Source organism: Balaenoptera acutorostrata, chromosome 2 (genome assembly GCF_949987535.1).
Source record: "Balaenoptera acutorostrata chromosome 2, mBalAcu1.1, whole genome shotgun sequence".
Lineage (NCBI taxonomy): Eukaryota > Metazoa > Chordata > Mammalia > Artiodactyla > Balaenopteridae > Balaenoptera > Balaenoptera acutorostrata.
In genome coordinates, this window is record NC_080065.1 from 113,261,379 (window position 1) to 113,274,516 (window position 13,138).

The following is a 13,138-nucleotide window of genomic DNA, read 5'->3' on the forward strand; positions in this document are numbered from 1 at the left end:
TTCACAGCAGTTCAACTCTGCTCCCTGTTGTATAGCCGGCGATGACAGTGAATCCAGGGCACACTTTAAAACCATTTTCCTCCAGTGACTTAAAAAAAAATTATAAATAAAAAGTTTGAAAAAAAAATCCTTAATCCTCAGCTCCCTTTATATCCCATTATTCTGAGTAACTGATATGTGTGAAAACAGTCTGTTTCAATTTAGCTCAACCTCTGACTCACAGGGAAGAGCTTTTAAATTGTTCATACAATTCTTATCAGTCAGCTGGGGTTGGGTAAAGGAAATAGGAATACGGAAACCTAATCACTCCTTCTGTGAAAAATCACCATGTCTCCCTGATTGGAGGAAGATCAGATCCTAGGAAGCCTTTCCTGCAGATTTCCACCATTTCCTGGCTGTTTTGCTTTAATCACGAAGTTGTTGAGCTGACCTATTACTTCATGAGTTTCCCGGGCAAGGGTGGGTGTTACTGATACACGTCTTAGGAAAGCCCACTGGCAGATATTCTCATCACTAGAAGCTGATGTTGCAAGCATGCTACTTGCACATAGCAACCTGGGCTTCCTTGGCAAACTGCTCAATCAGATATGCAATCATGGCAACAGGCTGAAGTCAAGGCACACATTTCTGGGAACAAACTGTGATATTTTTATTGGTTTGCTGTATTTCACCCTTATAAAAGAATGGTATTAGAGTTCAACTTACACAGAGAAATGAGGAAAACTGAAAATGAGCAGGGAGGAGACCATAAAACTACCCAGGCTGGTCATTCCGTGAATCCTTTTATGGTCAGTTGATGTCTATTTACTGCCAATACCAGGTCAATATTTTGGAGCTAATTCATCTGACAAATCGCCACTGGGTACATTTTCCATCATCAACAAAAATATGTAGCTTTCATGAGAGAAGTGCTGGCTGTGTAGGTATGAAATGTATGTGGGTTATATCTGCTCCTCCTTTTTGCTATGGACGGTTCGAATGCTTTCCTTTCAAGCTTTGTCCAAGTAGGCACAGATCTTAGGAGATTTACCTTAGCTGGACAGTAGAGGAAATTCATCCACAATTGAATAAACCAGATGATCGCAATGTAGCTCTCTTGGGTTGAAACTAACTCTTGTTATACTTGCTTACTTAGCACCAAGAAAATATTTAGGGTATAAAACTGGCAATGAACTTAAAAGACTAAAAGATTTAGTTCCGCCATGTAGGTAGGTAGGTAAGTAGACACACAGAAGCAACTTACTGAAGTATAATTTACTTACCATACAATGTACTCATTTTAAGTGTAGAATGTATTTTTTTGCCCAAGAATTTGAGCCTTATAGAGGCCAAAGAGATCACAGAGAGCCTGTAGCTCACCTTCCACACTGCAGCTCAGAGAAACTGCCACGCCACCCAGATGGTCAGTGGTAAGTGGAGAGGTGATGCCCTATTTGGAGATGCTAATAGTAACCAGCCTGTTGATTTGGCCATTTTGAGTAGAAACTCACCCTTTTGCAGGGAAAGGGAGGAAAGACTTTATGTAGCAGCCTGTGTAGAAGATGCCTCTGGGTTCCTGATATGTTAAAAATGAACATCCAACTGCTGGCTGCAGAGAGCGTAGGAAAGGATGGAAGGGGAAGTGTCTTCCCAACAGGAATACTGAGGAAGACGAAGGCTTACGGTGAATGAAGGACTGAGAGTTTACTAAAGAATGGGAGTCTGAGGTGTTACAACAATTCTGACTGATGTAACGTCTGGATGCTGACAAATAAAATTTATAAATGACTTTTTCAACCACTTCCTCTAGCAATGGAGTTGTTATTATCCCATTGATTTTGAAATGAAATGTTACGGAATTTTCTTGCTTTAATGAGAAGGCAGATCCAACTGGTAAATAAAGTAATGATTAAAGCAATTAAAAGAGTGAAAATGAGAAATAAAGTAACAGTACTCCTAATGCTTAACCCAAATAGGCAGGTTTTGCTGATTTACTAAAAAGACTCATGTTCATCTAGAGGTAAACATATTGAGAAGCAATGCTCACTGTGAATAAACCCACCCTTTGGTAAGAGGATAAAAGTCAATTAGTAATGTCATTTGTTTAAAAATCTGCCTGCACCTGGTCCTCATTTGTCCTCCAGCTGAGAAACCAAAGACAATTTCTTTTTATTGCTTGTGGTCAAACAGCAAGTTCATTTCGCCATGGGATGATCAAATGGCCAGCCTCCCCGGCTTGAGAAGGTCTGCCTTTCACTTTCAACTTGTTCAATCATCATTAACTCTGAAAAATGTCACATTCCATTTGTGCAATGAAAATTTCACCACCAGTGACCGTTTGGGTGAAGTTTTTGTAGGTGAGGCCCTAAATCTTGCAGAGCACCTCACACATTCTCAAGGTCATTTGCCTCGTTTCCTTGTTTAATGACAGTTGCCTAAGATGCTGGAGTCCGTCCATAGCCTGACATCAGCAGCTCTGAAGAAACCTCTGTGTTGGGGTACGTGTCCCTCTCTGAGACTGAAAGGGTTCACACGTGTGTGTTATCTGACACGCACGCACATGCACCCCCTCCTTTGTTATCTATTGTATTATGCATACACACACTGGGGTTTTTACCAAGCAAAAGTCTTCTTTACTGGGGAGAGACCGGTAAAAAAAAGACCACTGGATGCAGCCCATTCAAAGCAGGGTTTCCTTACTCTGGGAAGTCGGCTTCCCTGGAAGAAGCTGCAATATCAACTTGGGAAGGTTCCAAAAAGTTTCTAGAAAGGAGAAATAGGCTTCTTTTTAACGTTTGCCATTGGGCTTGGAAATCTTCACCTCCTTTGTTTATTATTTAATTATATTTCCCCTTCTGCAGAGAAGTTCTGAAATGCAAATCCCAATGAATGCGGCATTGGGCCAAATCCCTCACAGCACTCTACAAAAACGAATTTCTGGAAGTCTATGTCAAGCAGCAAGATGCCTAAATTAAGAGGCCACTTGATCCAGAATCTTAAAAAGAAGCATAGTGTTTATTGGGGCAAGTCAAATAAATTTTGTGCCATTTGGCAAGCAAGTCATAGTTAAAACAGGCCCCAGTTACAGGTCCTGATTAAATTTTCAAGGTCAAAACCAAAAGCATGTTTAAGCAGAGCTCCCTAGAGTCTTAGTGCCAGGGCGCTAATACACCATTTTAAATAGCCTCCAAGAAGGGCTTCTTGAGCTCTAGCTCTAGTGTAATGTCAAAGTTCCACTGGGTCAGCTGCTGAAATAAGGAGGAGGTTATCAGCCTGACTGGATTATAGGCACAATGTGTTGGTCCCTTTCAACTAGCTGTGCTTCATAATGTATTAGAATATTTATTGTTGCCAATATCCAAGTTTAGATTGACTAGAAGTTGGGGGTAGGAGAGAAGGCAAAAATAATCTAATCATTTTTTCCAATTCCCCCAGTTAATACAAGACCAGACCCTGGGTCTAAAGAAGCATCATATGGCCCCTAAAATAGGAAAAGGAATGTCCTGACATTTTAATGGCCGAGTTGACAGCATCACTTTTAAGAAAAGAGATTCCAATCCTAAGAATCTCTTTAGGAAAAGAGATTCAGGTTATTAGCTGAAAAAAGCTTGCATGTAATTTCCTAGGAGAGACTGAGACTTTTCTTATTCAAACACTTGACTATGTACCTGGTATTATAAGTGTATAATAAATATTAACTCATTTAACCCTCATAGTAATTCCAATAGGTGAAGTCACTTACCTAAGGTCGTAGAACTATTCAAACCCAGAAGTCTAGGTCTATATGCATTATACAATGCAGCTATTTTTTTTCACAAAGACTTCTCAGACTAGGCAATCCAAATGCCCATTTATCTGTTGCTTCAAGGTGAGAGATGGTGTGCAAAGAGAACAGTGTGTTTGATCTGCTTGCTCCACGTCACAGGAATGGGAAATGGAGATCAAGTCTCTAAACGTCCCTTCTCCTCACACTGATTTCTCCCACTCTCTCGTCTCCACCTCGTGGAGGTCACCTTTCTACTGTTGGCTCCTGAGTGCTGGCTCTGTCTGTCTGTCTCTCTCTCTCTCTCACACACACGCATACACACAGAGCTATTACTGTGCTTCAGTGAAGCTGCACAGGGTTTGTGATCTGGGCATAAAAGCAGACATCATTTGCTCATTAGAGTTAAGTTTTCAAGACGTGTCCCAATTACTGACCTCCACTAACGGCCTGGGTTTGCGCTCGACTGCAAACCTGAAGTGGCAGAGTTCACAGTAGCTGGTGTTTGAGGATGACAGCCAGTGCTCCAGGCAGCTCCGATGAATTGTCCCCAGGGTCCCTGTACATTCACATGGAGAGAGCAAGTCCTCTTGGCTGCTGCCCTCGTGGCAGATCCTGCACATTGGCCGGTCATTGAAGGGGCTGCAAGAGAGGAAGGGGCACCTGCTGGTCACGGGCTGGAAACCACCGCCATGCCGTGGTCCTCTGGCTCTGTGTCCTTCGGACCCTCCCCCAAGGCAGCTGCTCAGAACAGACACCTGGTTTACAACCCGAGATCTACACTGGCACTCGGTAGTGGGCATCTACTTCTGTCAATACAAAGAAATAGGGGGTGACCAATACCAGAGCAGGTGGGCCCAGGGCCATAAGTGAGTGAAAAGGAGCAACGTGTTAATTTTACCTTAGACATCGATGTAGTTCAGGCAAACTACCAATCAAAAAATAAAAATCATCCCTAGCTATTAAGAAGTTGTTTTGAAACGACACCAATTGTAGTTTCTAGACAAACTGCATCTTTTGAACCAGGCTGGGACACTTTTGAATACCCAGAGGTTCCTTTCCTTTCTTCTCTCAGTGGGATGGGCGAGTGAGAGGAGGGAAACGGACTGGTGGCCAACCCTGAAGCTGCCACACAGAACTGCAGTCTGAGCCGGAGCACGACGCTGTGGCAGCTTGGTCCTTGGAGCTTTCCTAGGATGCACTTTGGGACGCTGAGGACAGTAAGCTGAAAGCGAGTAAAGGTACGTGCTACCAAGGTGGCCTCAGTCCAGAGCTTGGCCTTTAACTTGGAAACACCACCCCTGCACATTCTGTGAGGACACACAGGGTAGTGGTTTGTGAGGCAGGCTCTGGAGTACAGCTGCCTGGGCTCGAACCCCAGCTCTGCTGCTCACGAGCTGGCTAACTTTGGGTGAGTTACATCACCTCTCTGGACTTTAGTTTCCTCATCTGTAAAATGGGCACAAAGCATGGTGCCTTCCTCATATGGCGACTGTGAGGATGAGAAAAGATAGTCCAGATTACAAGCTTAGAAGAGGGACCGGCATGTGGTAAGTGCCTAGTTAATGGTAACTATTTTCACTTGTAGAAAAACTCAGGTCGGGGAAAATCAAAAAACATGGCCCTCATCACATAAGTCAGAGGCCAATGGAAGGCTCAAACCAAGATGGCCTCACTTCTCAATGGATACTGGAGGACTATCCCTCTCTGATTAATGTCTTCTTATATTGCTAGAGGTCCTTATTGGGTATTAGATTTTAAAATGTCATCATTGTATGCGCCAACCCAAGGACCATACCCTTTACCCACCCTCTCCCGCCTCTTCCTGTCCCCCAAAGATGACAGTGTTCCAGGCTTATGCCCACCACTCTCTTTGACTCCATCTTTGTGGAAAGGCCTTTCTGGGGATGATCCTGGGAATGAGTGAAGGTTAAAAGGGGATTAAAAGAGGAAAGGATCTCCTTCCCACTTAACAAAAGACCCCCTCATGCTCAGGGGTGGGAAAAGAAAGTTTAAAGAGTTGACTTTTTTCTCTCATTATTACTGGTCTCCGTCATTCACACTGAGCCAAATGTGTGTAAAACTGTAAAAGCTCTGGTTTACATTTCTACGTGGTAGGAGAACACACACGTACACGCACATTGGCTCACAGGTCTCAGTCGTTTCAGCTCTGCAGACTGTTCTTCCTGATCAAATGAGGTGATTGATGGCTCAAGGGTGATGGGGGCATATGCAGACAGATAACTATCTGTCTCAGTTCACAGCTGAGCAATGATGCTCACTGCCTCATCATATACTGAGTTCTACCCAACTGATTGTTACAAGTTTTCCCAGAGGTGGAAAAATATATATTGACCTTTTTTTTTTTTTCCTATTTCTTCCCTTTGCAATAGCCGCACAAATTGAAAGTAGATGGCACATGGATAATGTTTACAACACGTGGCGGTGTGTGAGTCCATGTCTGGTGGCCGCCACGTCCGGGGCTAGGAGCGGGGGGACAGAGAATGTTGTGGTGTCACTAGGAGTCCTGCTGCAGGGGCACGTAGGTGGGCCTGTATCTGCACCGGAGGGGTTGGCTGAATTGCTCAGACCAAGGTAAGCAGTCGAGGTCTGAGTGACTGACCCAAAGTCTCAGGGCCAGAAGTGTCAGCACTGAAACCAACGGGCAAGTCCAGTATTTTACAGTCGTAAGTCACAGTCTCACTTACCCGTTCTGAAACTAATGGAGAAGCCAAGGAGGACCTAGTGGCCAGGCAGCCTGTGGCTCTCAACCTGCCAGTGGGCAGCAAGAGCACCAGAGGAGACCTCCAGGGACAAAGTGCCGGCCTGGATAAGCCATCTCTGGGCTGCTCAGAGTCTTCTTTCTGGCTCCGGTTTATCACGTGGGGGAGACAATAGTACTTCACGGGGCAGAGTGTGTATGAAGGATCGTGGCTGGGACGCAGGGAGAGCGAAGGAGGAAGCAGCCGAAGAGGCCCCCACGTGGGTATGTGCAAGAGGAGACTCCCCCAGGAAGTAGCTGTGGACAGCCCCCATCACGGCATGCTGGTTAGCGTGCACATCAGAATGTCACTTCAAAAGTTTTGCCCACATATCCAATCACTTTGGCTCAGGCATCTGAAACCAGGTGCCTCCTTCATTCTATTCTAACAAAGGGCTACCTTTGTTAGCACCTGGAGACGAGAGTGTAATTACTGTAGTAAGGTCAACGTAACAAATGTTAAGCAAGTTACCCTGTGCCTCGTGGGATCCTCCCCTGCCTGGCTCTCTGCAAGTGTGACTTTAAGCGGAAAAGTCCACAATGTGAGTTTTATCTTTTTGCCCCATTGCTATAGAAATGGCAATGACAGAACATGTGTAGTTTTCTTGTTTGTTTTTTTTTTTTTCCGCCCAGTACCTCCTCTCACCTGACACAAAGACCTGAGCACTAATTACATTCCCTTTAGCGTTTCCCATCTGACAGCCCTCCGGATTGATTACCGATTCATTGATTTTAACTGTGGTACTACCTCTGGGTGGCAAGGGTCCGCACTACTGTTGACAGCAGCTGCCCGTCCTTGGCTGAAACTTGCATGACATACTGCGGCTGCCCATTCACTAGGCTGCCACAGTCCTCCACGGTCTTCACCACGGGTGCAGTTGAACTGGTGCAGTCTGGCAGCACTTCGGGCAGGTGACTGCAGCGGCTGGTTGTCATGGTAACGGATGGCAATTACTCTGCTAATGGCTTCCACATTCATACAGGATTTCCATCTAAGAGAGATCAGAAAACAGTTTACTTGGTCAGGGTGGTTAATAGAAAATGGACAATTACAGGCCACCATCATCATGTCATTATTTAATAGAAATAACAGGGGTGGCCTAGACGCGGCACATTATCTTGCTACCATTTAAAACGTGTGCGCACACTCAGCCCACAAGAAACAGTGGACATGGTTATGAACAGGACGGCGAGCGTGTCGGTGTCCGTAAACATCGAGGATCAGAGAGGGGAGGGCACGATGGCCCTGCAGCCAGATCTGAAGAGAAGATAAGCATTTCCCCCACTCTGGGCCAGAGAAGCAGTAAGTCTTTGTTAACACTCTCTCAAAGTTACTAGAACCATTATTAAAACCGTTTGGGGGGACTTCCCTGGTGGTCCAGTGGTTAAGACTCCACGCTTCCAACGCAGAGGGCCTGGGTTTGGATACCTGGTTGGGGAACTAGATCCCACATGCTGCAACTAAGACCCGGCGCAGCCAAAATAAATAAATATATATATAAAAAAATGCACCACCTTTCTGACTTTTCCCATATCTGTGTTCCGTAACACAATTATCTGCTCAATGTGTCTTGAAAATTACTTTCCTTTAAAAAGTTAACCTATGTTAGCCTTGTCTTAAATTTATTCATGAAATGATAAGTTTGATGAGCTTGTTATATATATTTGTAAAGGACATTACAATAAATACATTAGTACTAAGTTTTTGGTTTTTTGTGTACCACTTAAAATCCAGGGACACTGCCTTATCATAGGGGAACACATAGGCAAATGCAAGAAACTGATGAATGAGATCTCTACCACCTATTAAGAATAATCCATTCTTAATTAAGGGCCTTACCTCACTGACACATAGTCTACCATATAGAGTACAAGAAATTCTGTTCCCAATCTGTGTGCTTCGGGCCTGAACTTGACCTCAAGTTCAAAGCATTCAGATCCAGTGGAGTAAGGAACCCCACTGCATCCAATAATAGAGCTGCATGTGATGTGTAAGAAATAGAGGACTTAAGAGAAACTTGCAGGAGGAATTCTTTATGTCTAAAGGTGAGAGGACACAGTTTCACGGTCCGTAGGGACCATCTCTGCCCAGTCTGCTCACCTCGAGCTCCTGAGCCTGGGACAGCCTGGACTCAGTGGACAGTGGCAGGCTTGATGGATAGACTGAGTTCCCGTCAATAACCAGTCTGGGTGGTCAAGGCCCCAAGTCTAAATAAATTTGCTTCCCAACCCTAAGAGCATGTTTGGAATTCCTCAAAGGGTTATTTTCTCCCACATATTTGTTACATTTTACTCGACTCTTACAGGTTTGGAAAATAGGATCTGCCCAACTTCCAGAACAATGTGCATCAACTGGACATTCTCAGGAGAAGAATGCAGTGTTTCCAGATGAACTTGAGCTGACACTGTCCCTGCTGACAAGCACACATCCCACAGGCCTGACCATTGGATGGGAACGGAATCCCCTCCTTCCTGCCGAGGTGTCTGGCTGACTCCCTTTCCTGTTCTCCTAGGCTGCCTCTAGCCCTCTCAGGGTCTGCGGTCTGGCCTCTTCCAGGAGCCCTTTGGAACCTGGCAATGGGGCGAGGGCTATGGACACCAGCCCTGGTCTTAGGCCTGATGTGGGGCAGAGGCAGGGCTGCCCCTTCCATGTCATTGTCACGACTCCGGTGGGCTTCTCAACCCCCAGGTACCAAGCATTCAAGAAACACAGTGAGATGATTAGCTAGTATACTTTTCCTTGTTAAATAGGATTTGTTGCTTCTTTTTTTTTCCACATTGCAAAAACAGAATATACGTTACAGAAAGTACAGAACAGCACAAAGAAAATGAAAGTCACTCAAAACCCCACCACTTGAATAACCACAGTCAACTTTTTAATTTTTGGCAGGGTTGGCAGGGTGGAGTTGATTTGTAGCTGGGGCCACAGAACAAAAAGGATGTTCAAAGGTCGGCTTCGAAAACTATGTCTAACCCCTCTCCCCTGGCCTGCCCTTATAAATCCCCATTGACATGATTTTAAATTCTCATAATGCCTCACAGTCACAGAGTGTAACTTCCTGGCACAGCTCTCTTGCTTCACAAGGCAGCCACAGATTAAGAGCCAGGGGTGTGTTGGCAGGAAAAGCAGACATAGTGACCTTCTTGCCGCACGGAATCATTATGTCTGGGTGCAGTCTGAGAGTTTATTTTCGGGTTTTGCATTAACTCCAGCTCAGAGGGCCAAGCATTCCCTCCCTCCGCTCTACGGAGCTGGAAGGAGGCAGAGAAGGGATGCAGAGTGAGAAAAGGAGGCCAGGCTGGTCAACGGTGAGGCTGCCCTTAGTGAGGGGAATGCCACTCACACACAAGGTTCCCAAGTTCATTCACTTATAACTAGACTAGATTAAGTCCTCACCAAAGGAAGTAGTTCTAAATGTCTGACCTAAATCTGCAATAAAATGCCCTTAAAACAGTTCTGGAAGTAGAGTTTCCTTAAAAGTGTAGTTTCACTTCTGGATGATATTCTTCATTTCACTTGTCTTCTCAAAGGTGAAAGGGATATTACCCACCATCTGATCAGTTTATTCCATTCACAGAGATTGCCAGGCACTGAGTTGGGCATAAAGAAATAAAAGGCTGCTCTACCTTGCCTTCTTCTGCAAGCAAGCCCTGGCTCTTTCCCTCGTGCCGTCTCTGCAGAACCCTGAACCCAACTTAGGATTGAAATGATACTCGAGTCCAGCACTTCACTGAAGAACACGCCAGCACATCCACTGACCAGCACACACCAGAATAACCCTGGGATACTAAGTCCTGCACGCCAGGGTGAGTCCGCACACTCCTCAAAGACCATGTCTTGAATTGAAAGTGGGGTGGGAGGGACTACACAGAGGATGGGCACCTCGATCCTGGTGGGAAGCACTGAGTTGGTTCCAGCCCCAGAGAGGGAATCAAATCAGGTGGAGGAGGAGAGAAGGAAGCACACCTCCCCAACCTCAGTCAAAAGAAGCCCAGGGGGACTTCCCTGGCGATCCAGTGGTTAAGACTCTGTGCTTACAATGCAGGGGGCACAGGTTCGATCCCTGGTCAGGGAACTAAGATCCCACATGCTGCGTGGTATGACTGGGGGAAAAAAAAAAAAAAAAAAAAAAAAAAAGAAGCCCAGGGGCTGAGATCAAGGTGTGGGGCAGGAGTGGGCCTTGCAGGCTGCGGGCACCAATTGGCATGCATATGTTGCACCTCAGGCAGTGACAAATGGCCCACTGCATTTCCCTGTCTCTTTCAGAGCCACCTGGGAAAACAGCAGGCTGTTGCCGTGGATGCTAGAAAGAGCTGAGCTGTGGGTTTGTAGCCTAGCACTGGTCTTCCACTGATCTTTCTGCGAAATTTCAAGTGCCATTTGACCGCTTTCTTATCAATACCGCTCCTAGGAAGTCCACCCAAGAGTTCTGCTCTCTGGGATTTCTCAGGACAAAAAACACATTGCTGGGAGGGAGGGGTGTCCATATAAACTTGAAACCTCAAATTACACTGATGGGAGGAGTTCTTTGTTGGCCAGGCTTGACACCTTATATAATTCCTCAGGCTGAGAATAAAGCATGATTTGGCACTGGCCAAATTCAGCTGCACTCAGTGGAAGGACTGGGAATAGGTGGACGAGAGGGAGACAAATAGAAAAGGAAGGAGTGGCTACAGAATGAAAGCCTGATTAGACAATTGTGAAGATAAAACGGCCTGTCTGTGAAACTCTGACCCCTTTAAAGGACAGAGTACAGTTTCATAAAAGCAAGGACCCAACCAGGCTGCAGCTAATCGTGGCTGCGTTTCTGCTGTCAGTAAGTGATTTCCATGGGAACATGGCTGGCATCATGAGGATGCGTCCAGAGGATGAGGGGGAAGGGCAGGGAAGAGAGCCCTGCTCACCTGTGCAGCCCTCTTGCCTCACGACCCCCAAACCTCCATAAGGACCACAGAGTTATGGGAAAGGCTCTGTTCTTAGAGGCAGGACACCCAAGCTTGCGCCCTGGCTCACCACACACCAGCGTAAACCATTCCGTCTCTCAGACTTTGCTGAGATTACTTGCATTTGAAATTAGGGTATTGATACTTCCTGAGCCACCACATCTGGTTGTTTGTGAGGCCTCAAATAAGATGAGACATGTGAACGTGCTCTGGAAGTTGGAATGAGCCGTGCACATGCGCATTTTATTACTATATTAACCTTTCCTGCTCTTTTTCTGGCCTGGGTTGCATCTCGTTTCCGTCTTCTATAACTGCTCTCCTCCATGGCTGGTCAGTTTGTACCCACTGCTCCCTCTGGATCACACTTGAGCCCAGACATTGTGCCACTCCATCTCTCCCCGCGGGGAGCACAAAGGGAGTCTTCCTCACACCCTGTGTCTCCTCACTCGCCCGAGACCTGTCACCTTCATATCCCCCAACACAGGTTGCACTTTTCCATGAAAATGTTTAGTATAGATACCCGATGAAAAACTGCTATTATGTTTGATATTCGTGTCTATTTGTTCCAGCAGCTACCATTATCTTAGCTAATCTAAATACACTGGAAAAGAAAACACAAGCCACACCCAGTTGCCTTTTTAAGCCTGCTTCTATCAGAACTGTATTTTCAGTGCCAAGTCAACTTTAATCTCTCAGATGTAGGATAAGAAGGCTATTTTGGGGAGGTACCTGGTGCATTGGCATCTCTATTTGGGTATAAAAATTACCCACAGGATTTAAAGGTGAAAACAAGAGCATAAGGGTATGTGTGCCCTGGCGCTAACCTGGCCGTGGGGGCTGCCTGGGCAGTGGTCTGAGCAGGCCCAAGCTCCGCGGGGCAGTCTAGAGCCAGACTGGACCTCCAAGTTCAACCCTAATGCTAATTCCAGAGATTTTAAAAAGTAGGCTCCTCAGGTGCTCAATATGTCCTGGAAGGGTCCTGTATGACCTCCAAAGCCAGAGTTGGCCAACAAAGCAAATCAAAGGATTCGTTCATTATTTTATCCATTCAAACAAGCATTTTTTGAGAACTTACTAGGTATTCCTAGGAAGTTTCTGGTGGTGCAGGGTCTAACCATTTCAAGTCCTGCTTTACATATCCCAAGGGAAAGCACAGGCCACCAAACAGTATGGAGTGTTCCCCAGACCCTCTCCAGGGCTGCAAAGCCATGAGGACGTGGCACCTTCCCCCTAGCAATCATGCCCTTGCCAATTCGGGGGATACCACCCAATGCCCTAAATTTGAGGGAATGAAAGTGCAGAAATATGGAATGGCTAGATGGCTTTCTGCTCCCACAGAGCTGTGCATCATTAATGCTGTTCCAGGATTCAGAAAACTGACCTTAGTTTTACATGAGCAAATCTGCCTCAAAAAGGATCTCAAAAATGTCCTTTAGTCTCCTTTGAGGAGCTGCATACTCAGGGAGCAAGGCCTCCTCTAATGAGGCCAAGGAATGGATGATACAAGTCGGTCAGTGATTGAAAGGGGAAAAAATAGCAATAATGGCCTGTCCAGGAACTTTCCCCTCTGAGTTGGATTTTTAGACTTTGAATTCTAAGAACAGTCTCTGAGAATAGGATCATTCTTTGATAGAATATTTCCCTGGCTTTTCAGGCATGTTATAAACAGACAGTGCACTGCATGGCTGATG

The 13,138-nt window shown here is 45.7% G+C and overlaps 1 protein-coding gene across 2 annotated transcripts in view; it reads right to left on the bottom strand.

The window, feature by feature from the left end:
• Positions 1-13,138, bottom strand: part of MARCHF3 (membrane associated ring-CH-type finger 3) — a 152,327-nt gene that overhangs the window by 33,588 nt on the left and 105,601 nt on the right. For both annotated transcript variants that reach the window (XM_007188502.3, XM_007188501.2), the window contains exons 2-3: positions 7,252-7,495; positions 4,180-4,384 (exon numbers count right to left, since the gene is read on the bottom strand). In XM_007188502.3, the coding sequence (XP_007188564.1) occupies positions 4,180-4,384; positions 7,252-7,439 (393 nt within the window). In that variant the 5' untranslated portion in view covers positions 7,440-7,495. The remainder of the gene's footprint in view (positions 1-4,179; positions 4,385-7,251; positions 7,496-13,138) is intronic.